The sequence below is a fragment of the Polyodon spathula genome, chromosome 3, assembly GCF_017654505.1.
Source record: "Polyodon spathula isolate WHYD16114869_AA chromosome 3, ASM1765450v1, whole genome shotgun sequence".
Lineage (NCBI taxonomy): Eukaryota > Metazoa > Chordata > Actinopteri > Acipenseriformes > Polyodontidae > Polyodon > Polyodon spathula.
Window position 1 is genome coordinate 41,115,769 of NC_054536.1, and position 26,938 is coordinate 41,142,706.

The following is a 26,938-nucleotide window of genomic DNA, read 5'->3' on the forward strand; positions in this document are numbered from 1 at the left end:
TTTGTGTAAAGAAAAGACAATGACAACACTTTTTATTTGGCACTTAAAGATATCTATATATCATAATCACCCAAACTAAACTTGAAAACTGAAAATATTTTTATTTGCAGTTAAAGTTTGATAACCAGTCAAAAATTACTAGTTACTTGACTAGTTGTAAGATATTAATTGTATTAGATTTTTTTAATTTATTTACAAAATAGTATGAATCAACAAAATGAGACTGATGATATGTATTATTCTTTTTAATTAGGTGAACACTAGACAACCCTAACCTTAATTAATATTGATACAGGGTTGCCATTGGGAAGCCGATTATAAGACAACCTTTTCTCTCATCTGAGCAGACTTAAAAGACATATTGTGAGGTACTGTACTACAGTCTTGAATTAACTCTCTTTTATAAAGGAAAAAATTCCATTCTGAAATGACAAACACACTTTATAAAATAGGAGTTACTAATACATACTGCAGTAAGCACTGACACCACATACGGATATGTTAGATACAGTGCCTTTCATGGTCACTAGAGGGCAGGAATGAATCATTTACCAAAGATAAAATTTCACTAACCACAGTACCTTGGCTTTTGTAGATGTTGGGTTGTAAAATAAGATGTGTGTTCATAAGGCACGCCCCAGAAATATTTAAACATACTTGCTTTGTGTAGAGGTCTCAAAATAGCTAGCTCCAGGACAATTTACCCCCTCTGAAATAAGTCCTATGCCATGGGCTTACATACATATATATATATATATATATATATATATATATATATATATATATATATATATATATATATTTGCTTTTAAAGGGAGGGCTATTTTCATAGAGCATTGTTCTTTTTTTATTTTTACTAAGAGAAAAAAAAGAAACCAACCTAAATGACTTGCAATTAATTTCTACCAAAATATTGTCCTTGTTCCGTTCATCTGGAACCTTCAGAGAATTTTAGGAGCAGGTGCAGCGGCTGATTTATGGACAGGGTTAACATTAACCTTTATTTTTAGCACAAATATCCTGAAAGTTTATTTATTGTTCTCAGTTTATATATACAGTTTTGTATTTATCTGTCCACTTTATATTAGAAACCACCTAAATAAGAACCAACCACCAGGGAATGTCTCCAAACAAGCTGAGCAATGTGATGTTGTTTATGCAGCACAATGTGATGTTGGCTGTGCAGCACAGTACATAGGCTAAATGATGTTACTAGGTGAATTTGTTCAGCATATATTTATCAGTTTGTTGAATGTCCTACTAGTGTGGCTGTGTAGGATCAATGCAGTATTTTCTGTCACATGTTGGGATGAATGTTATGATGAAGGAGAGATTTTTCCACAGACTAAATACGTATTTTCATAACTTAAACAAATGACATGTTACATGGTTGTTAAAGGAAGACCACATGAGATCAACAATCCTGAGGACATATACACATTTTTATCTTTTATTATAAGTTAGCACAGCAATTTGGATCTACAGAGGTGCAGCAAATGATGTTAGCAATCTTTAACTTGTGTCAGAAGCAAAAGATGTCAGTCTATTTAAATATAGTCTATTTAAATATAGTCTGCCTTTTGTTTGAAAAAGAAACATACAACATTGGACCAGTAGAAGAAAAATATAAGCTATAATATTGATCTACGCCAGTGGTTCACAACTTGGTCCTGCAGGTTTTTATTCCAACTGCACCCTAAAGTACTTTATTGGACCTAATAAGAAGCTTAATTGGTCAAATTAACTAATTTAGGGTATAGTTAGAACAAAAACCAGGAGGGACACCTGCCCTCCATGACCTGAGTTGTGCACCACTGATCTACACAATAGAGAAAGCTGGTGCAATGGAAGAAACAACTGAATATGTATATATTCTCCGTGTGTGCTAGGACAGGTTTTAAATTATATGTGTGTGCTAGGGCAGTTTGTATATTCTATGTGTGTGCTAAGGCAGTTTGGATATTCTGTGTATGTGCAATGACAGTTTGTAAATTCCAGTGGTTTTCAACCTTTTCTTCTCAAGTACCAGTGTTTCCAACAGGGGCCACTAGGTTTACCAGTAACTATGTGCAATCTTAAACTGCTGTTGTAAAACCTAGACCTACCCCATTACAACCAGGTTTGTGTCTCTACTCGCTTGTTTGTTGCCTCATTGCGCTGAATGGTTAATCTCTCCATTAACTTTGTATGTTTATATTTTTCATATTTTGCAAGTGCTGTGTATAGAAGTGGTGACCGCACCTTTAATTGTGTACAGTTGTTCAGTAGTATGGAGACAGCATGCTGCAGCTCACATGCTCAGTGTTCGTGACATCCTGATCTGACAGCATGCAACACAGACAGCTCTTATGATTTACATACCGCTTATTCTTCAGTAAAAACAAGTTTAAATTGCAATGAGTTTGTTCTGCTGTATTTACGGTATTAAATACACCACTGCAAGCACATTGTCATACATTTTCATTAGCATAATCTGAGCGATAGTTAGTAAATGGCTTTTTTTTTTGTACGTTTTAGTTTTTTTGTTTACTGCAATCAAGTAAGCTGCAGTACACAATACACTTCCTAATTACAGTCCCAAGTGTTCCTGGGTGTTCTGCATTTTGTAAATGTTCAGTTCGAGAAATAAACTAAATAATAACTAAACAGCTGAACCTGCTTTAGTACAAAACTTGCGCTACATACTGTTTTACATAATGGTAATGATGCTCCTAAATTACTGTGCCTGTTTCTTCATGTGTTTGATATAAAGAGGTCAGTGGAGAGTCTTGAGGCATGTACTGTTTTTTTTGTTGTTGCAAATATCAGGATGTTTAGTGTTATTTTTTGTTACTATTTGACTATAAAATCAGGTCCTGTGAAAGTCTTGTGATGTGATTTATAGCTGGAATTGAGTAGATTTGGTTGGGCGATAGCAAACTGCCCCCCCTTCTCAACCCACTTGTAGTCTTGTTTTGGTTCCGCGAGATTCGCTTGGGATTTTTCTTCTGTTTTGTTAGAACGAATGCTTTCGCATCCTCGTTCGGTAAGTGCTAACTTTGATTTGGTCCGGCCCCAAGTCTATTATATCTGGGATGCAAGACGCATCAGACCTGTTGACTCAAAAGCATTCACAATGAATGGATGGCAATGAATGAATGATGATGATTGCAATTGCAGATGATTTATGAACTGTGAAGGACGCTCAGGGCTCGAGTGAAAGATAAATTTGGCCGGAGGCCTTGTCCGTGGGTGCCTGCGCGAGGCTGGCTGGAAAAACATGAACATTTATATGCACCCCAGTGCTGCAGATAGGAAGTGGCTAAGGGCCACATCCCCCCAAAAAGACGAGGCCGCCAAACCATCAATAATAATAAAGCAATATGGAAACTAGCTATATTATAGCATAAACACCCTTTCGCAAGAGGAATTGGGGTTTGATTTTGTCCGGCCCCAAATCTATTATGTCTGGCATGCAAGACGCAACAAACCTGTTGACTCAAAACTTTATTTAGGCACTCTACGATTTGACTGGCGAAAGATATCATTGGTTTATTGGAGTTCATAAAGAACTTTTTTTCAGCTTGGTATGGTAACCTTTTCACTTCCTTGTTGTTTAATTCTTGCGCTTTTTGCTGCATTACAGCCATTTATTAATTATTTTCTTCATTTTAATGGCATGTGTGCAATACACAAACTAAGTGTATTTGTTGCTGTTCTTGTTCTAAGTTTTTTAAATGTAACCGTTAATTTTAAGCTACTTTTTTTTACACAGCAGTGCTCACACGTTTGGTCACCATCACAACTGTTAAAAGAAACCGGGGTTCAGTATTCTGCTGGTGTTAATATACCTCTCTGCACTCACAAGCATTTTTATTGTTCAAATTGTTACCGTCCTTCTCGCACTTCAGTTTATTAAAACATGTGATATGCGTTTTTTTTTATATACATACCGACGTCATGTCACATAAATGTCATGTAAATATTGACACTTGCTTTTAAAGGGAGATGCGGCATTTTTGTACCTATAACTCCTAAAAAACAACTGTCAAAATGTTGTTTTTTTGTTTGTTTTTTTGCATTTGTAACCATTTTAATCGCAGTCTGGAGCCCAATCAGTGGTACAAACAGATTGATACATTACGATTGAGGGAGCACTATAATAAAACAAATAGCAAGTTTATAAATGTAAAAATTAGGTTTAGATCACGGATCACTGATCAAAGAGAAGCTTCAATTCAGAAAAGTGTAGCAACCAGTATGAAGCTATTTTATACGCCCAAAAGTCACATTGCCTGTGATGTAAATACAGCAGGAAAATCTATTGTCATAACCTTTGGGTCCACCGTGTTTCTATAGAGATCAGTGCTTTCAATATGCTCTCAATCTCTTGAGTAGAAAATGTCAACGATCGCTTCTCTAAATTACCGCTATCAGCGGTCCAGTGTTTTTATAGTGATCAGTGGTTTAGCCTGCAAAAATGACAGATAATCATCTGTTAATTTTATTATTTTCCATTGACTTGAGTTACTTGTAATGCAACCCATCACTGGATGTTTTTCAGTGAAGTGACTCTCACCTGCTACTGTGTGAAACCACCAGATTACCAAGGGACTGCTTATTACAGTCTGGTCTGGATTTCTTTGTACCAAACAAGTAAATGCATACACAGTATTCTTTATACACACATTCATCACACGATCAATAAGTGTTTTCTATGACTAAGTCGTGCAGGCTATAATGCTGAGTATATCTGCATTGTTTTTTTCATAAGTAAAATCCCCATAGAAAAAAGAGTAACCACATCACAGGCTGGTAAGCTGCTGATTGCACAACAATTGTTGTGCTCCTGCACAACAATAGAACAGACAGAGAAAAGGAAGACTGCTCTACGTACTGTACAATAGGATATAGGTAACATGAGTTACCAGTACATGTCAGGCAGGCTGAGAGCACCAACCTGTGGTCCTTGTGGTCCCATTGCTCCTTTGGGGCCTGTGATACCACGCTCCCCCTGTAAGAAATGGAAAAAAAATGATTGCACTCTTAACTTTTAGCATCACCAATGGCCCATAACATTTCACCACTGATCATTTTAGATGTTTTATTACAGCCCCACAGCACGCCAGCAAGGATGTGGTAGAAAGTCTGATCTGACTTACACTTAGAGTCCATTTTTTTGCATTTATTTGTTGTTTATTTTCCCAAACTATTCCTTCATCAAAATGATTTGCTATGAGCTGCTACACAACAAATCTGGATGAATTTAATGGGAAATTTTAACCAAACGTCAAATAATGAACATTATTCTGTGTTGTTGATCAGTGTGTATCTCTATCTGTAGCACACTTCACCCCTATCCTATGTTTAGAAGGGGAATGTTTTTTTCCCCTGACTTTATATACTTGGTTCTAGACAGCTATGTTCAGAATAAAAGAAATAAATACAAGCACAACCACACAGATGTGTATACACTACAATAATTTTTGGAGCCTAAAAAACACCTGCTTAGTTTGCAGTTAGACACACAATGTGGATTTTTGAAAATGGGTCCCAAAAAGTGGTACGGTACCAGGAAGACAGAGTTAAAGCTTTCTCTACTCTGTATAGTTTAATTTGCAATCCCTAATTCAGTTCTACCAGCAAGGTTTTATTTTTGACCATGAATGATCCCTCACCTTGGGCCCCGCTGGTCCAGAAGGTCCAGGAAGACCACGGTAGCCCTGACAACAAGAGAAAGAATGTCTCTATAAATACATGTGTGGAACTTATGATAACAGGAGGAATAGTCAGTGATTTCAATAATACAGGAATGCAACTGTTTGTGTTAATAACACTATGGATATTTTCTTATACAGTACTTTTGCATGCTTCCACTTCTAGCACCTTAATGCTAGCAAGTCCAAACTGCTAATTTATTTCAGAAATGTGTATGCATTAGCTTACATAGTAGTCATTTATTGTATCTGGTTGCATTTCAGAAACACTGTGTTAAAATGCCCAGCTGCTGTAAAGTACTGTACAAGGTTACTCATTTAACCTACTGTAACCCAGTGTTTTTCTGTATGATCTTTTTTAAATTATAAACTTGAAATAGGTGGAATACATTTTAGTGATAAAGAACAAACATAAAAAGTATACCGTGCATTGCACAATTACTTGCCATCACAAAACTAGCTGACATGTATTTAATAATTCAACTAAATCTGCAACATTATAACAATACTACTGCATTAGCAGCAAACCCCCGGATCAAAACAGGATAGTTAATATTCATTCTGTACATAAGTGACAACCGTCTATATTTGACCTTTATTTTTAGTGTCATTCCTATCTAATTATTTTTAACAAAGATACTGTCTAAAATAATGTATTTACATAAGCATTTATTTACTTAAAACTCTTATTAAGATAACTATTGTTTAAAAACTCCTAGTAACTATTTTTGGCCTGCATTATTTACACATGGCTCCGCATTGTCTGATTCTAAATACTAAATACTGTGAATATATATTTGATATTTTTTGCAGCTGATTTCCATTTCAAAATCCCTCCCTCACAGCTGTGCTTTGAACTTAATATAACTTGAAATATAGTAGCCCAGCAATTGAATGTAATAAAGTTCAGTGTTGCCAAGTATTGTATTATTATGCTAGAATTAGTTAATATATGTACAGTATATACAAATTATGAAATGTAAAACGCTGTAAATTGGGTAAAGTTTTCTCAACAGTAATGTTATCTTAGTAATGATGATCATGAACACGTATTTACTGTTTTGTTCAATAAAAAAAAAAAAACACTGGCATTGAGATATGAAGATTTTTACTTGCTCGACTACATTGACAGTAAAGAACAAGTATGAAATTACATATATTTCTAGCCACAGCTCTAAATATAAATATGTCATTAATATGAAGAAAATCACAATGACCTACATACATCACCAGGTTCTGATAGTCCAAATAAATTGCGGTTAAAAATAGGGTGATCATAATTGGATAAAAACTTAATGTGACATCTACTCTACCAGCTGTTTACAGCTTATGTTAGTTGTGTTAGCCTCGACAGCCCGATTCCAATTGGACAGCTGTCATAGTTATGAAAAGTACAGTACTCTCCCTTATTTAAAACTGGCAACACTCTTTATTTAAACATTGTGTTACCGGTATCGTGGGGCTCCTGTTTTACTTGAAATGTTAGCTAGATGATAGATTATTATGAAATTTTCAAAATGTCATGAATGTTTTCTCTTATTCCCAGTTGTCTTAATACACAATGTTCTCTTCATTTCAAAGCTTCAGAACTTAAAAAAAAAATACAAATATTAAATGATTGCACACGAGCAGCGCGTAACGGGATTTCTATGAAGAGTAACATGAATTGTGACTCCCACACAGGCCCAATGTTTTCTCAATGGATCATTTCAATCTTTTTTTATTATTTTATTTTATTTTTTAACAAAAACACACAATGCTACAATGGGAATATATACAGAGCTTGTGATCTGGAATTGCATTATAAAGCAACAATGCAGTGCATGACTGCAGGAGAGAATATGTTTCCAGTTGCAAACACTGTACAATAACATATCTGAAGGTGATTTACGCAGCTGAATACAGTATGCACTCCTGTTTTTATAGGTTAATTACACAACCCGGTACACAAATGAGTTGGATTGTTTTTTTAGGGGATCGAGGGAGAACAGTTCAGACCATGTTTTAAATGATTTTTACAGCTGTAGAAGCATGTGTATGTGTGGGGGTGCTTTTGGTTTAATAGCTGTGGTTTGCCATTTCTTTCAAATCTCTTACAATTGAGCTTGTGGCTATGTCCAACCTTTGGCCCAACACCCCATCTGTGAAAACCTCAATTTTAACCCTCCATTTAAACTGCCTAAAGATGCATAGCGATTATAATTATAGTGATGACTGTCGAACAGTAGACACCTTGCTTAATGAAATGTTTTAATGTGCCCGGAGAAAGCAATATGTCCTGAATAAAGCAATATGAGTTGATATTTCCACTTCCAGCATTAAAAATAATTATGAGGAATATCTCATTTTTTTTTCTTAAAACATATTAGTATTAAAAAGAAAACAATTTTATTCAGGACTAAAAAAAAAGGGGGGTGGGAACCAAAACGATAAATGTTTTTCTTAAGGTACCAGTACTATGTTCTGAGAAACTGTTCTATTTGTTCTTGGGTGGTCTTCTCAATGCCTTCATCGCTAGTTCTGGCAGCACGGTGTGGAAAGCACAACAGCAGTCGATTAGCAGGAAAAGTTCCACAGATTGTATTTATTTTTGCAAATGGTTTAAAATCGACAGTTTATACAGGGAACTTTCAACACCAACATTTGGATTCATGTCAGTGTAGACAGTACCTATTAATTAAACTAATCTTCTAATCAACCCCAGCCACCTGAACATTATAAACCCAGGCAGGTAGGGGAAGTTAACCCCATCCCTGCCAATTTAAGGGGCAGAGCTTTGTTTTAAATACTAAAGGCTTATTTTTCAGTCGCCTTTGAACTGAACGTAAACTTTCAAATAACCCAATAGGAAATAATGTGTAAGGCCTAGCTGGTATGTTGCATTTATATATATAAAAAAAAAAAAAACTATAACTAAAATATGCCTAAATGAGTTTAATGTACAATATGCTTACCATCATCAGCTAAATTGTGAACCTTTCAGGTGCCTTCCAACTTCCAGCAGCTGCAAAAGTGCTGCCTTGGCAAACACACATGGTGAATCTTTCATTGTTGCTACATGTGGCACAGAATTTAAATGAAAAGCTTGACTTTTAACATTTATGGAAGCAATAACTGTCTGCTGACCCATAACAGCTGTCAGTTCATGAATAACAATTGAAATATGTCTGCTACTGTATGATTTGATATACCCTGTCTCACAAATAAAATCTATACATATGAATTCCCCTTAATGTAAATCATCATTAACACATTTGGATGTGAATTTATATAATGGAAAAAATCCAGCTCCACTGTAAAACATGATTACGCTCGCCAGAAGTACATAACTGTCCCACATTAAGTAAATATGGGTCATTGAAAAGTGACGACAAGAGTTTAAAAAGGTGGCCAATAACATCTGTTTCAAAAACAAAAATAGTTTTTTTGAGGAATTTACAAAATAAATCTTACTTCATTCAATATAAAATGTTTTGGATCATAGGAAACTTGTTTTTCATTTAAAATCATATCTGGTACGAAACTAGTTTAAATACATTTTTGATTTACCTTTGAAGAAGTCTGTTACTGTTTCACTTCCTGCGTCACATTACCTTAACAGTGTATTTGCCGTTGTGACGGGGTACCCCCACCTCTGATGTATTTTGGGTTATTTGGTATAGTCTGGGTTGTGTAGCATGGGTGATTTAAAATGTATGTTGGTATGTGGGCACAGGAAAGTAACAATTAGTTCACGTGCAGCTGCTTAAAAGAACAGGAGAGAAAGTTGGGAGAAGGAAAGCTAAAATATATAAACTGCTACCGAGCTGATCAATGTATCGCACAGTATTTGTTTTTATTATTTAGTGTTGGTTTATTTTGGCCATTGTGCCATTTTGTTTTGATAATTAAAAGTGTTTTGTTTGTTCAAACTTTTTATTTATAATAAACTCGCTAATAAACTGCTTAATACCCTACTACTGTGAATCTGTATTTCCTGGTCTGACCTCATCCTTCAGCTATCCTGTTCACAGGGGTCAAGCCACGTTCCTGACTGAAATGCATGTCAGACATCAAACGAAGCAGCTGGTTCCTAAGAAGGTGCTGGCAAGACACAGACCACATCAACTTTTCTCTTTCCTGGCTCAATGCTTATCTCTTATTATAGAAAGAGCTCTAAATTGGAACAAATTCACTGGTTCGCTGGAACAAATTACCTGCTACCATTGGCTGCCTACCACATTCTCTGTGTTACTTTTAGCACTCTTATTACAAGAGATAACTGCACAAGCAACATGTTTTCAACCTTGATTGTGCATTTATTGTCTAGTGTGAATAGGGTATCATTGTGATGGTTAAGGTTGTCCTGGTTGCTTAAATAATTGTCAGTATTTTTACATACAAATAATTCCCCACATCTGCCTCCCTGAATAATGAGCAAGGAAGGTTGCTTATATTAGCTTTCTGGTTTAGGGTACATCATAACTAAAACAAATAGGGCAATTGGGCAATAGTTAAGAGTAGATAACATTTTAGTAAACAATGGAAAGGTTGAAAAAAATTATAACAATTACTAGCTTAGCAGAGTTGTAATATCAAAGGTGTTACCAAGGTTCAAAATGTACACACAGCTAACACTCACCAAGATACCACTATCTGGTTATATATCAAAATATCTCTTACCTTATTGCAACTTCATAAATACCACCCCTTTGCACATGTTGAGTGAATTTTGAAGTAGAACAAAATGAATCAACACCTAATGACCGCATTTGAATTGTTTTCCAAATTAATAATGAATTGAATTCACCATAAATGTATTATTATTATAATTTTTAATTCAAACTGGATTCTAACAATATTTCTCTTACATTCAAAATGCATTCCCAGGAAGCAAGTCATGCAAATTAGCTTCAATCACAAGTCAAGGCATATAGGTGAAACTGTTGTTAAGCAATACGGTAGGCCACTACTAAAGATAGCTGTCCTACCAGTTGTCCTCGCAGTCCATCTGTCCCGGGTTCACCTGGGTCACCTCTCTCTCCCTGAAAAACAGAACAACCTGATAAGTAAATAAGCATTGAATATGTACATTAAGAATAGAAAGTAAATTGAACTGAACCTGTAATAATTCATTATACAGTAACACAATAATTACAGTTTTTATAGATCTTCTAGGAGATGGTGAAACATTTCAACACTATTGTTTGGCTGAATATAATTGTGCAATCAAATCACCCTTATAAAAGTCTCCCCTAGTAAAAGCATAGCAATGTGTAATAAAACATAGTGAAAGCATGGTAAAGAATAGAGAGGTATAGTAAAGCATATTAATCAACATGGAAAAAGCATAGGAAAAGCATGGGAAAACTTCAAAAATCCAGTGCAAAAATACTATGGTAAACTTTTATAATGGTAGTCAGGACAGGGGAGGATTTATCCAGGACAGATTCTGTTTAATCCAAAATGGCCACAAGAGTTAACCTGAACTCAAATCAAATCCCAGAAGAAAATGGCTGTGCCTGATTATATGTACAACTTGAACAGGAAAATGTCATACGATGGCAGGTGCGGTATGCGGTATACTGTTGGGCAGGAAATTAAACCCTGCTATCCTCCTGGTGAAAATGTAATACGCAGTACTGTTCTCCAACCCTATACTTCGAGATACACTGGAAAGGCGCTGCTTTTCATCGGCCTGAAATATGTCCAAATAAACACCAGTAGATGAAAAGTAGTATGAATGCCAACTTCTAAATAGTGTGCCCTCTATTGGCTTGGGTCATTTCATACAGCCAGCAACACATGGGCTGCACATACCAGTATTCCTCTCACAAATCAGCATCCAGACTGGCTTCATACTTTAGAACTAAACAGTCCGAGGCCTCTTCAACCAGTAACAGCAGTGGGATTTGGTTTGTGCAGGTGCTTGATGGTCTTTACTGGCCTCCCAGATCTTGTTGATCTCCACTCTCCACCACTTGTCCTTCCCCTGTATATTCTGCATATTTCAAGCTAAGTATCTTAGCTAAGTATCTTCGGCCTGGCTTCCTTGACACATTCACTATAGCTGTATTGTAATCCAGGCTGAATTACATTCTCTCACTTTGCTTTCTCTTGTTCACCTTTGAAAACATGCTTACTCTTCTACTGTATTAAAGAACTCTCAAAAAACAGTCACTTGATTGCCCCTGATGGACAAAAAGTAAACTGTATGTGTGTGTGGGGGTTGGAGGAAGGGGGTAAATAGGTTCATCAGTGAAATGGTTAAGCTTGGTGTCATTTTGTAAAATCAAATGTTGCAGTTTTGTTGTTGGTATAGTTTTAAGTGCCATGATACATATCGCTGATATGTTTGTCTAACTGTATAGCTATGCTTCTTTGTAGTAGTAATGTATTTTGTGACAACACATAGTAAAACAGAAAATGAATTAGTAGGCTATATAAATATTCTTCAGAATCCATTCTATTTAGTGTTAACAGCCACTTACTAATAACACAGTAATAGAGGAATGCATAACACAAACTAAAAACTAATATAAAACAAACTAAATACTTTCAGGAAAAATAAATAAGTGCATATTTACAAATCAAATGTACACCCCGTATCAAATTTGTTTTGCCATGTTCTACAAAGAAGGGTTTGATGAAACACTGAGTTATTTTTTCATTATGTTTTCTGATCTTACAAATATTAAAACCAAAGCATATTTACAGAAATAGGAAAACGAGATATATTTCAACAGAGCTGAGCCAACCTTATTCATTTTGGTTTCAGAAGCAAAAGAAATTCATTAATGTCTGTCTATAAATATCATATGACCTGGCATGGCCAAGATAGCCTGAAGCTTAAAAGGATGGCCGTGGTGCTTTTTTTTTTTATTTTTTATTTATTTGACAAAATTATATTTAAAAAGCTCATATTAACATATTCTAGCTGTGCATAAAATGCTATCCACCTTTGCTGTCAGCCAGGCAGCTGGGCCCTGTTCACCCTGAAACAAAAACATTGATTTTGGCAAACAATGTATCACGCTCACATTAGGAGTCCATTACAAAATCCCCCAAATTATAAAGACAGCTCTGTTAAATCCCACTTGCTTCTTTCACATGTAAAAGTAGAAGTTGGATAGTGCAGCATGCTCAGGTACTGAATACAGGATTTCAAACAGGCAGGACTCAGAATAGGGTGTTTTTCTAACCAGTGAGAGCACAATTTACATCAGTCTTTTAACTGTGCACAAGTAATGCATTATGCAATGTTAAATATTTACTATAATTTGCATGCCATATGAACTCACTTAATTGGTTAATGCTATAAGATGAGGTTTAGCAGTAGTTTGTTTTTTTAAAACATAGTGTTTCAGTGCTGTACAGACGTTCTATGTCATTATCTGTTTCTCCGGGTTCTCTGAGATACGAATGTACCAGCTTTACATCTTTTTGTTTTTAAAGTAGTCTCATTTTGTTGATCATTAATGAACATTTCTGTACTGTGGGTGTTGTCGAGTGACTGAAAACGAGACATTTTGTGTTTGAATTGAAAGTGATTGGCTCGAGGAGTCGAATGGGTCAAAGTTCAAGTACATTTTCTTCTAGAGGAATTATCACTTTTATATGTATATAGGCATTTGAAAGAAAAGGTTTTAAAAAAATGCACACAAAAGGACAAAGCCCTACTTCAGCTGTTTAAAAAGAAAAGTAAATACAGTGCAGTAAACTTGTTGTTATTCAAGAATTGTAATTATACAAAAAAATTCTGTGGATTGGTGTCATGATTATTAGAATAGAATGTTCATTCCCAGAGGTACCAAAGCTCCCAGTTTGAAGATAAACTCTCGTTCCTTTTGTTTCCGAGCAACATTTGATCCATAGCACTGACTGATCACGCAGACTGTAATGTATTCAGCAGTGTGATCATCACTGTTGAAGTGACGGGCTACTGGAAATGCAGTGGTGTTAATGCAAATGCTTCTTAAGTGCTCTACAAACCGGTCTGCTAAACGCCTTTTAGTTTCCCCAATATACAATGTGTTGCATTTCTTGCAGTAGACTATTCCTTTAGAGGTACATGTAAAATGTTAATGAATGTTGAATGAAGATTTAATGCCTCTAATCTCTGTTTCAACAAAAGAAAAACACATCCCACCTTCCTGCCCCCCTTTCATTCTCAACTTTCACGCCACTATCTGACTTTGACCTTTTCTCCTTACTCCTAGACTCTAGGCCAACTACTTTGCCTTGGCTCCCCTTCCTACTCGCTTCTTCCAATCAATTGCCCCCGATGTTCTTACTTTTATATTCTCCCTCATTAACACCTCTCTGCTCTCTGGCTACATTCCCTCAGCCTTCAAAACTGCTCCCGTTCCTCTACAAAACTCTCGAGTAAGCTGCCCACCACATCATTCCTCACCGAGCACTCTCTGCTTGACCCACTTCAATCTGGGTTCCGTCCTACATCCATGGACACAACCCTCCTCTCTGTAACTGACTCATGCTGCCTCCCTCTCCATTCTAATCCTTTGATATCTCCTCTGACTTTGACCTTGTTGATCATGCTATTCTCCTCTTCTCCCTCTCTGACCGGGGGATCTCTGCTCTTGCCTGGTTTTCCTCCTAACTCTCTAACCTTTCTTTCCAGGTTTCCTGGCATGGTTCTCTCTCTTCCCCTCGCCCACCTCTGTACAGGTGTAATCCAAGGATCTGTCCCCCTCCTGGTCTCTACACCCGCTCACTAGATACTCTCATCTCATTTTTTGGCCTCTCCTACCACCTTTACACTAATGATCCCCAGATCTTTTGACTTCCACATCTCTTCTCGTGTCTCAGACTGTCTCTCAGCTGTCTCAACTTGGACGCATTCATAACACCTCAAACAACCTCTTTAAATTTGATCTCTTTCCTGATTCCCATCTCTCCATCTCAGTCTCCCTTGACTCTATCTCCTACTAAAAACCTGTGTTACTCTTGACCCCTCCCTCTCCTCCTCTCAATTAATCTCCCTGTCATGCACTTTCCGCTTCTTTCTTAGCAACATCTACCGAATCCGTCCTTTTCTCACTATTTATTCCACCCAACTCCTGGCCCAAGCTCTTGTACTCTCCAGATTGAACTACTGTAACTCTCCTTGCTGGTCTCCCTGCTTCGGCTTTCTGCCCCCTTTAGCTCATTCAAAATCGTCTTGTTTTCTACCAACCTTGCTTATCTCATGCTACCCCTTTGCTTCACAATCTCCACTGGCTACCTATCTCTGTTCACGTTCTATTCAAGACCCTTGTTCTTGCCTATCGCTCTCTTCACCACACTGCCCCCTCTTCCCTCCAATCCCTCATGTCTCCCTGCACCCCCTCTCCGCTCCTCCTCTATATGCCTATGTAGCAGGGGGACATCTGTGCTGACTCTGCTGGCGTGTTCTCAGTGCTGCAGGAAGAAGGCAGCAGTCATCCAACAACAGCCTGTGAGTCATGGCAGTGACACGGGGAGGTGGGAAAGTGGGTGTGTGGACTTTCCCCCTCTCTGAATGGCTGGGAGGCGGGTCTTGGGGAGATTGTTAGTCCTATAAGATAATGCTCTTCTGTTTCCTCAGGTCTGCCCTTTTAGACGCACTGAGAGTGCGGAAGCGCTGGTCCAGGACCAAGAATCAGCCGGGAGAAAAAGAAACAGAGTTTCACAGCGAGACAGTGAGAGCGGGGAACCCTTGGGCAGACCCCGGAGTATTGTAACAGAGCAGGCTAGTTAGCCGGTAGCGTAGGTCGGTGATCCGGGTCGCACGAGTAGCAGCAACCGGGATATCGCTGCCAAATGCAGCACCTTTTCTTTGTAGTTTTATTACTGTTTTATTTTCCCTGTTTCTTTGTGCCTTCTATTTGTGAATCATTGTTTGTAGTACCTGCGAGTGCGCCAGCACCCTGAACTGTTTACCATCGTTTGGTATTCCCGTGGTTCTGTTTACCAAAGCTGGTAAGCAGACTACGGACCAACAGCGCCCTCTGCGGGCTAAAGAAACAAAAGCACCCACGAAATAAAACTGGGCACCTGTGTGGTGTTGCCAAGTCCAACTGTCTGTCTCCCGTGTCAGTGAATCACCCACCACCCTTCCACAGCCTACTAGTCATGCCTTTCCTCAACTCTCCATCATCCCATGCCTGCTCCTTCTCTTTCACAGCTGCTCTGTGGTGGAACCAGCTACCGGAGAACTTCGGGACTGCACTGTCTCTCTCTGCCTTCTGTTACCTCCTCAAGACCCACCTGTTTAGACTTCACTTGGAGATCTCTTGATCACCCTACTTCTATTATGCACTGAACTTGCCTGACCAAGCACCATGTTACTCCATGCTCAGCTGATGCACTATCCTTGCACCACTGCACTACTACAGTCAGCACTCATATATCCATTATCCAGACACACGTCAGTCTCGTTTTACCGCCCTTGTATTAAGATTAAAATCAGTCCCCATTCTATATATGTAACAAATGAATGTACTTACCTGTCACACGTGATTTCCAACTCTGTCACAGATTTTCTGATACAAAACCCATCTCTTTAATGTTACAATTTATCTGAATATCCTTCACAGCCAGCGGTTTTTATTTATTTATTTAATTATTTATTTATTTTACAGTTTCACCTGATGAAAAACAAGACAAGCTAGGGCAATGTAACAGTTAATCCTTAAACAGTTTTAGATAGTGTAATGTATTTTTTTTAATTTTATAGTTATAAAATAGTTGCTTTTGTGCATTTTCATTTGCAAGTGAACTGTGACATTAGGGCCTCATCGAGCACTATATTCTGCAATTTTGAATACTGACTTTGGATGCTGTTTTAATTCTGTTTTTTTAATCTTTTGGTTTTGCTAAATTGCATTACCTTTTACTTTTTCTGCAATTCTGTGCATGGATAACACATGGATTACATTTTGCTGTTAGGTCGTTAATGGTGAATTTTACATACCGCTACAATACGTATCGGATTTAAAAGTATGTACTGTATTACAGTTAACGTGTTGTCTCTTTAGTTTTGGCAAGTGGTATTTTCAGAATCATATCGTTCTGAATTAAAATAATACTTCTGTTGAAAATATTGTACCGTACCAACAAAACCAATACAGTACATCTAATTTTTGATATTGTATCTTTTTTGTGTTCCCTGAAAAGCAGAAAAGGGTTGAAACGGGCCAAAATGAAATAATCAGATATGCGTCACACGCGTTTAACCGTCACTGAAGTCAAAATTTAAGAACTTCGGATATGTGAGTGCTGACTGTATTATATTATTGTATATACAAATGGTCTTAATCCTAAATTGTTACTTCTTATTGCATATTGTATTGTAGTAGTACACTATTTAAATACTGTTTTTGCACTGTAACCTTGTATTTTCTAGTTTATTGTAAATAAACTAGAAAGTAATGGAACTTTACATTCTCTCAGGCATATTTATAGGTATCTTTTTAAATGATGTAGTTGTAAACTGCAACAGCCAACGACATTTCTTTTCAATGTAAACATGCATCTTTCAAATAATTTATCTTGTATAAATTTAATAGTTTGAAATAATTTAACTTGTGATCTTGACATAAATTTATATTTAATCCCGCCCACCTCCTGTCTTTAATGAGACACCATACAGATCTTAAAAATCATGTACGTTATTTATGAATATCTTGCTTCCAAAATAAAAAGCCTTTCTCAAAGGCAGTTATTGTATAAAAAAAAAGGAAATTTCTCTTATAGCTTTTATTCTGCTTTCCACACACACACACACATACACACACATATATATATATATATATATATATATATTATATATATAAATATATATATATATATATATACACACACACTACTTAATTTAGTTAATCAAAAATTATACCCCCCTGACTGTTAAGTAGCGTACACTAATAAGAAAAAGGGAACAGGAAGGGGTAGTAAATAAAAGACTAAGGCAGCTAATGAACAAAGTGCCAGAAGACCACATACTAAGCCCAATAAACACCCCAGATAACCCTCAGGATCACACTTCACACTTGTGCTCACAATATCCAGCCATTCAGTAACTGCTTCCCATTAAGTCCCATCTCTCCCGCCCCTTTGCTACCTGGACATAACTAATATTTACCCCCCTCCCTCCATTGCCCGAACGTTCTATTGGGTTATCCGGGTTCATGTTATAACATTCTCATTCGCTATCTTTTAAACACGTTTTTCTTTTATTTCTACCCTCCTGTTACATTCACAATTGGGCTTGCTCTGTGCACAAAATCTTATGTAGGCTGCAGTGTAATTATTGGGAACTAAAAAATACCAAGAACAGAGATCATTGTCACGTTAATCAAATTAAATAAAAAGATCCAATGACATAGAACATATATTTGCCAAAAATGTTGTATTTACTAAAGCACAAGTTATATAATTTCCAATCAATACTTTTTACAAATGTTGATAGTTATGTGATTTCATCTACTAACATTTACTGAACAAAACATTGAAATAGTAATGTAAAAACATGTCTTTTTTTATTGATTTGTTACGATACAGGTAAAGAAAACCAGAAAATTAAAAAAAATTACACATATGCAATTCAGAACATTTCAGACAGCTGTTACAGTGAATGGTGCGTTTTTCAGTCTACCCCAGAAAAGTCAGACATTCTTAATTTGATTATCTAATAAGTTAATCCATCTGGTTAACTTTACAAAACAAGAAAAACTTATTATATATATATACTATATATATATATATATATATATATATTATATACTATATATATATATATGTTGATAATATATATGTCAAGACCATATATAGTATCAACACACAGGCCGTCTCTGTCTTTATCACAACCAAACAGATATATAATTTTTTGACAGCAATTTTAAATTTGTTTTTTTTTTTTTTTTTTTTTTTTTTTTTTTTTCGCTCTGGTTCTTTTCCCTTTTAAAATCACAACCAAACACACAGGAATTGAAAGAAACAGTGCTGACATGCACTTTTAAATTATACACAATAAAAACAAAACAAACACCTATCTCCTTCAGAGCTCTTACTAAACATGTATGCAGGTCCCTGACTAGCTCGCAGGACGGCTAAGTCGTTTATCTGGCATAAAAACAAAAACAAGGCTTTCACACAGTACTCTTTTTTTTTATTACGATTGAGCACACCTTCAATTGGGCTCCTTCACACAGCAGCAGCCCTGAAGGGACTGGCTGCTCTCTTTAAATACCCTGCACCTGGCTCTAATTTACAATAATAGCCAGGTGCAGGTCATAATTAACTAATAAAACAATTATGTTTTTGGCAGGGAGGATATTAACCCCCTTCCTGCCGTTTTACTATATATACAGTGCCTTGCAAAAGTATTCAGACCCCTGACCAATTCTCTCATATTACTGAATTACAAATGGTACATTGAAATTTTGTTTTGTTTGATATTTTATTTTTAAACACTGAAACTCAGAATCAATTATTGTAAGGTGAAATTGGTTTTATGTTGGGAAATATTTTAAGAAAAATAAAAAACTGAAATATCTTGCTTGCATAAGTATTCAACCCCTTTGCTGTGGAAGCTCACAGTTTGCACCGATGAAAGAAATTGCCGTAACAAGGACACAATTACCTTACCATTGGCCTCCACCTGTGAACCATTAAAGTTGCTGTCACATTTTCTGGATAAAAACCCAACTGTTGAAGGATAATTGGTAAGGCTGTGAATCTGAAGGAAAATGAAGACCAAAGAGCACTCTACAAAAGTTAGAGATAAAGTAATACAAATGCACAGATTAGGGAAAGGGTACAAAATAATATCCAAGTGTTGGGATATCCCAGTGAGCACAGTTGGATCAATAATCATGAAGTGGAAGCTGCATCACACCACCCAGGCACTGCCAAGAAAAGGCCGTCCCTCAAAACTCAGCACTCAAACAAGAAGGAGACTTGTGAGAGAAGCCACAGAGAGGCCAACAATCACTTTGAAGGAGCTACAGAGTTCAGTGGCTGGGAATGAAGTAATGGTGCACCAGTCAACCATATCAAGAGCTCTGCATAACACTTACATCTGAAAGCACGTCTGGAGTTTGCCAGAAAGCATGACAGTGACCCAGCTGCGATGTGGGAAACGGTTTTGTGGTCAGATGAGACCAAGATTTTTGGCCAAAACTCAAAGCGCTATGTGTGGCGCAAACCTAACACTGCCCATGCCTCAAGACACACCATCCCTACAGTGAAGTATGGTGGTGGCAACATCATGCTGTGGGGATGCTTCTCATCAGCAGGGACTGGGCATCTTGTTACAGTTGAAGGAAGAATGGATCGAGCAAAATACAGGAAAATACTGCAAGAGAATCTGCTTCAGTCCGCTAAAAAACTGAAGCTTGGAAGGAAATTCACCTTTCAGCAGGACAATGATCCCAAGCACAAGGCCAAAGCAACATTGGAGTGGCTCAAGAACAAAAAGGTGAATGTCCTGCAGTGGCCCAGTCAAAGTCCTGATCTCAATTCCATTGAGAATCTGTGGCACTATTTGAAAATTGCGGTCCAAAAGCGCTCAGTCTTGCTATAACATTTATTTCAGTAGGGTATACATCATCTGTGTTGTTTTGCTGTGCACCAGGGCCTCGTTTCATCAGCTAGGTGCCTGACATGCTTGCTAGAATGATGCAAGTGTTTCAGGAAGCAGCTCGCAACTTAATCGCAAGCAACTTCTTTTCCTGCGATCTGTGAACTGTTGTAAAGCAGTTTTAAAGAAGCGTGATTGGCTAGAAAGTCAGTGTTAAAGCTAGCAAACATGGCCGGCGTAACAAGGAAGACCAACTTTTCGAAGGACGAGATTGAAGTTTTAATTGAAATGGTGAGACAATACAAACAAACCTTATTTGGTAAACTTACTACCAATTTAACAGACAAGAAGAGACTGTGGCAAACGATCACTGACAAAGTAGAATAAGGAAGAAGGTTTGTGTTGCTGTGGGGCCATGAACGATTTAAGTTCTGCACCAATTCTAAATAAAACCCTATGCACTAGTAATACCACTGAAGCAGAGGTATTTCAAAATAATAAAATCAGGGTTTTACTTTAAAGAAGTACGCTAGAATGGTTTTATTATTTAAAAAGCATTGTTCTTTATTAAAACGTATTTTCGGCTTTTTGTGCTCATTCAAATCAAACCAACTAGGAATTTGCTTACACCATTTAAGATGTTTTTCAAGTCAAGTAAGATTATTATTATTATTATTATTATTATTATTATTATTATTATTATTATTATTATTATTAACTTCGTACAACACGCACATCTGTAAACCTGACTAAAATTACTTTATTTATTTATTTATAAATAAATGTTATTTATTTATTTAAAATGTAATGCTGGTTTCACCACTGTTTCTCTTTAAAGTACAGATGTTAAGGCAATGTACAGTGATTGAAATCAACCCATTAAATATATTGTGATAAATTTGCAGCAATTGATAAAATAGTTTTAATCTTCAGAACCTCATCAAACCACTTGCAGATTTCTTGTTGGTTAACTAATTATTAATTGGGCAAAATGGACTGGCAAACAGTGATTGGGGGTAAAAAAAAATAAATCTGCATTTAATTCACATGGTGTTATCTGTTAACCATTCAATAATCCAACAGGAGATATCTTATGTTAATTAAACTATTTTAGACAAAACTTGGTTCAAAGCTGCATCTAGCCTCTTTTCTAAAACTGTGGTTTATTTTTGAGTTTAGAGGTTAGTTCTTTCTAAAAATTTTCAAGATGCAAAGTTTAACCCCATCCATGCTGCAAAAACAACAATAACAAAACATTGTGTTTTATATAAATTGAACAATACGTTTTAAGTAATTATAACACAAATACAAAATAATACATAATACACACAGGGGTGGGTGGTACCCGGGGGGTACACAGTCACACACAGTTAAAAAGTAGATATTGACCGTTATAGAAATGTAATTGACCCATACTGTACATTCAGTGATGAAAGGGTAACTTAAGATTATCTTTTAAAATAAGTTTTATTTGAAAATGTACTGTAAAATGTGCCTATTAATTTGCACATGAAGTGTATTATCATTATACACAAATATAGAATGAGGAAAACTGTAAGAAACGCCTAAAGTAAAAGAGTTTTAAAATTATAGTTATGCAGTAGACATGACTAAAAAAAGGCCTACAAGAATGCAGTACTCCTCTTATTCTCTTGTCCCCGCCTCACCCACTGCCATTTCCCATACACAAAATAGAAATGCTCAGTCTAACCCAAAGTTCTGTACTAAAGCTGGGGATCATCTGATCCTAAACTTTGTTCCCTGTATTTTTTCGCAGCAATTGGTACTAAGAAATGATCTGCACCATACCAGCCAGTACTCAACTTAGTGCAGAACTAAGGACTACATTATCAAGTTATTTTTTGGGTGATCATTTTACTGTGGGGTCTTGAAGGATAGCAATGGGGTTGCTGGACTGTAAACAACAGTGGTTAAGTGTTTACCTTTTTCTAAATATTTCCTAATAATAAAAGAATAAACAAAGCTCCACATAGAACTTGAGTGTGAAATTATTTCTTTTGGACGCCACAACTGCAAAAACAAACCAAAAGAAACTAATTATACAGGGAGGGACTTTTGATAAGTGGAGGGTATTTCAAGATGTTCCCAGTCTTTTATAAAGTCCCAAAAAACTGTTCTAAATATAGACATTTCACCACACCAAATGCTGCATACAGCAAGAGTCATTTTGATATGCTTTTGATGTCAATAATACATGACATCTGTACAGGAAAGGCTCTGGCCTGCTGCCATATACCCTGTTACATACAGAAGGCTTAAGTTCATAGCCCAGTATCTGATTTTAAATGAACCGAAGCTAGATGAAGACTTTCTTTATACATCTGTGTTTACAGATAGTGTATTTCACACAGATTAGATTTGATTCCCACTGGAGTGTGAACAGCTGAATGAAGCAAAGTTGTGTTCTTTCTTCATTCACTGTGTAAGACAAAGACAGGAATGTCTTATTTTATAGTCTTACAGCTCCAAAGATCTGAGCACACAGTGTAACCAACGATAACATTGTGAATGGCTTTTATTTGTTATGGGTGCTAAAACATTGTGTTGTACACAGAAAAAAACACATACTGGTAGTATACAAAGACTTTGAATTTACAATGAAATTCTCTCATACTGTAAATTCACCCTAGGCTATTACTGTGAATTTGCAAGTTAGAAAGGCTTGTTAAATGTGCTTCTGCACACAAATACAGCGACACACCTAAATTTAGAAATAAATTCATTATATTTCAAGCTTTATGTCATACAGCACTGCAATATGGTACAAAATGTATTTTCCTGTTTTGATCCTTATACAATTACTCAATAGCCACCAGATACAAAATTGTGGGGTAGAGCGATACAGGCCGATGAAATGTAGGGCTCAGGCAATGGAAATGTTAAGCGCCCATGCTTATTAGTTAAGTGTTGTTGACACGCAACCCAGCCGAATAAAGGAGCAGTTTTATTGAACTTTAACTGTCTCTGTGTGTTATTATTGCAATGCACCAACTACACCTGTGTACTACCAACCACATGTTCACAGGCTACTAATTAAAATTTGAGCTCTTCATACAGAAAACAATTTTCAAGCCCAAAGCCATGATGTGTTTAATTGCCCTTAATCTCTACCGGTACCTGATTTGGCATATTCTCTGTTTACAAAGCAAACATTAATGGAAGTCTTTTTCTGTGGCTATTTTTATTTGTCAGTGACATACATCCCCCACTGCGGTTGTAAATATAAAACTAGAGCTTTGTGTACCATGAAAAGTAAATCACCATGGCCTACAACTACTGTATACACATGTAATGTAAGTTTGACATGCAGAGACACAGAAGTATAATTTCATATACCATCATATTCTAAAACACTTGATAACTTGTGCTATAGAATGTCCTTATCAAATTTCATCACTACAGGTGTGAGATCTGATCTTTTTGTAAATGTGCTGTTAAGAGTGGAAAAGCGCCCTTCCGGGCTTTTGATCTGGTTCATTCCAGCCTGTGTGCTATCAATGTGCCCCTATCATACTGGAGATTTCAGGAAATATCTTTGTCAGGTGTGTGATAAACAAAATGAACACATTGACTTTAGTTTTTTTCACCTAGGTAACCCAAAAAAACATATACCAATTTAAATGCAACATAGTATAAAGAGGGATTTATATTTATTTGGTCTTTTATTATTTAATACATTGTAAACCCACATTATGTTATGGTGGGTTAGATTTGCTGCCCCTGTACCGTTGCCTTACCAGCAATAGGACAGATGCGTAACTTCAGCTCCCTCTGCCCCTCCTATTTGTTTCAGGTGCCAACAGCCAGTTCACCTCACCAGGTCATGCCCATCGACAATGGAGTGTGACGTGGCAGCATGTTATATGGCATCAGAAGTGGGTATGCGAAGGGGAAATGGTAGAAAGGGGCCTTGTATTGTTGATGTGGTTATAGGGAAAGTGAAAACCCACGCACTAGTGGACACAGGGTGTGAGCAGGCCTTAATTCGAAAGGCTCTCTTAAATAAATCATCACCTAGTAGTAGGGGTGGCTGAAAGGCTACCACACCCAGTAATTCTGGGCCGGGACTGGCCAAATTACAAGGAATTTGTGAAATTAATGGCAGCCTTGGTCATACACGTAAATATGGCAGAAAAAGAGAAAGGGAAACCGATTGGTGAGATTTTCCCCTTTAACTGATATGTTTTTCCCCCACTTTTCATCCTAGAAAAACAAAAAGGTGCCGCAGAGTTCGACAGGGTTCTTCCCCTTTGAGCTCTTGTACGGCTGACAGTCTCTCTACATCCTCGATCTGGTGAGAATGGGGTGGGAGGAGCACAAAGGCTCGTCCAAAAATGTAGTGAAGCATGAGCTCGTACTCAGAGATCGCCTGGATTCGGTTGGTCGATTGGCACAGGACAATCTAAAATTGTCTCAGGACCAACAAGAGCAACAGTACAATAAAAATGCACATATTAAAACTTTTCGTCCAGGAGACAAAGTACTGTTGCTCCTTCACATGTCGGAATCAAAACTATGTGCTAAATGGCAGGGGCCATATAAGATGATTCAGGCTATAGGAAAGGTAAATTATGAAATTAAGCAATTGACCATGTTAATTTGTTGAAGCCCTGGCATGCAAGGGAGGCCTTATTTATAGCCCCAGGCAAAGTAGAGGATAATTTAGGCCCCTGTCTACAGCCCCTAGCACCAGAGACATTCCAATGGGGGAACGGTTACTTCCACAACAGTAAAGAGAGCTGTGTAAATTAACTGAGGAGTTCAATTATGTTTTTTCTGACTTGCCCGGTAGAACTGACTTTGCTGAATATGCTATTATCACTCCTCCAGGTGTCACAACGCAAGAGAGACCTTACCAGATCCCAGAAAGTCGAAGAGATGGCGTTAGCAAACAGGTACAGGCGATGCTCGAACTTGGGGTGACTGAACCTTCAAGGAGTGAGTGGTGCAGTCCAATTGTGATAGTCACCAAAAAGGACGGCACCAACTGCTTCTGCAATGATTTCCGTAAGGTTATTTACAGCTCCACCTGGAGAGAGCCGTGACATAGCTAGGGGGCGGTTTTAGGTGTTGAACCACCCCCGAAATGCATTATTCAGTGACGAGGGAGAAAGAAAATATGTCACCTCAGCAACACACTTAAAAAAAACAGAAGTCAGTCAAATCCATACCTAGTTGTGATTGGGGAGAGTCCTGTCATCTTTACACTAGATTCAACTCGTTTGATTGGAGAATCCGTGTGCACGTATTGTTCAAACTGATGTGCGATGAAGTCGAAGATTAATATAGATATTATAGAAAACACAAAACATTGTATTCGCTGGGTTACAGTATAAGCACTGTTCAGATTATTTATTAATATTATTAGTATGGAATTAGTACAGCAAAAATGATTTGTTGGAACTCTGTTTTGTACTGTGCACTGTGACGTGGCTACTGTACTGTGGGGAGTGTGGTGATGTCTTGGGACGAGGGGGAGAGAGAGTTACCACGATGTACTCTGAGCAAGTTTCATTGACCTCTGTATTCTAATGCTGTAATTAAAAGCAACAAAGAATATTGTAAAGCCTTAAATATTTGCAACCTAATTATTTAGCAAATCACACAATAAAAACTATTTTGCTTCAGAAATGTTGGCGACCTGTTGCAATATATCAATACACTTGCAATACGAAATATGTATTGTTAGTGAAATTTGATATTCATGCCAAAAATGTTTGCTTTCTTTTCATACATGAAAAACGCATAAGAAAATGATCGCAAATATGTATGACTTTACAGTACTGCTAAAGGACAAGACAGGAGTGCAAATTAACTGTTATTAATTGACAGCCCTAACTATTACCCATCTGTAAAAATTTTCCATCCTCCCCCAAAACAAAATCCTGTCTACGCCTCTGGGAGAGAGCATCTGGCTGAGATTATGACCATCCTTCAGTCTCTAAGGATAGTCCGGCTGACAGCCAACTATGGGTTTGTCAGAACAGAAACTCAATATTTGGGATTTATTATGGGAAATAGGTGGAAAATGGTGGAACCCATTATCACCAAAGTCCAGGCTTTGATGAACGCGGCAATTACCAAAACCAAGTCCCAGTTGAGGTTGCTTTTGGGGTTGGTTGGTTATTACCGAAGATTCATCCCCGAGTATGTCACAGTGGTCAATCCCTCACTAGAAAGAGAGCTCCAAATGTAATTAAATGATCAGTAGAATGTCAGGGGGCATTTGACACGATCAAGCGTAGACTTTGCCAAGCCCCCACCCTCATCACACCAGATTTTAACAAGAGATTTATCCTCCACACGACGCTTCGGAAGTTCATCTGGATGCAGTTTTGTCCCAAAAGGTAGACGGAGCAGAACATCCCATCATGTACCTCAGAAAAAAGATGCTCCCCCGGGAGCATAACTACTCTGTAGTCAAAAAAGGAGTGTTTGGTCATTAAATGGGCTACTCACTCTTTACGATACTGCTAGCACATTCATTTGATCTTGTCACAGACCACGCCCTACTCAAGTGGTTAAGCACAATGAAGGACAGCAATGCCCGGATAACTCAGTGGTACGGCTCACAAAGGAAACTGAGGTCAGCTCGAACCCTATTCTGTGACATGTTTCTGAGCTGTGGGATATGTGACAGAGAAAGAATGAATCTTGGTTATAAATCTCCCTCCTGACCTGT

The 26,938-nt window shown here is 37.2% G+C and overlaps 1 protein-coding gene across 1 annotated transcript in view; it reads right to left on the bottom strand.

Moving 5' to 3' along the window:
- Positions 1–26,938, bottom strand: part of si:dkey-225n22.4 (collagen alpha-1(XXI) chain) — a 99,955-nt gene that overhangs the window by 19,263 nt on the left and 53,754 nt on the right. Inside the window, exons 17-19 of the mRNA XM_041245254.1 lie at positions 10,667–10,720; positions 5,658–5,702; positions 4,940–4,993 (exon numbers count right to left, since the gene is read on the bottom strand). Coding sequence (XP_041101188.1) covers positions 4,940–4,993; positions 5,658–5,702; positions 10,667–10,720 — 153 coding nt within the window. The remainder of the gene's footprint in view (positions 1–4,939; positions 4,994–5,657; positions 5,703–10,666; positions 10,721–26,938) is intronic.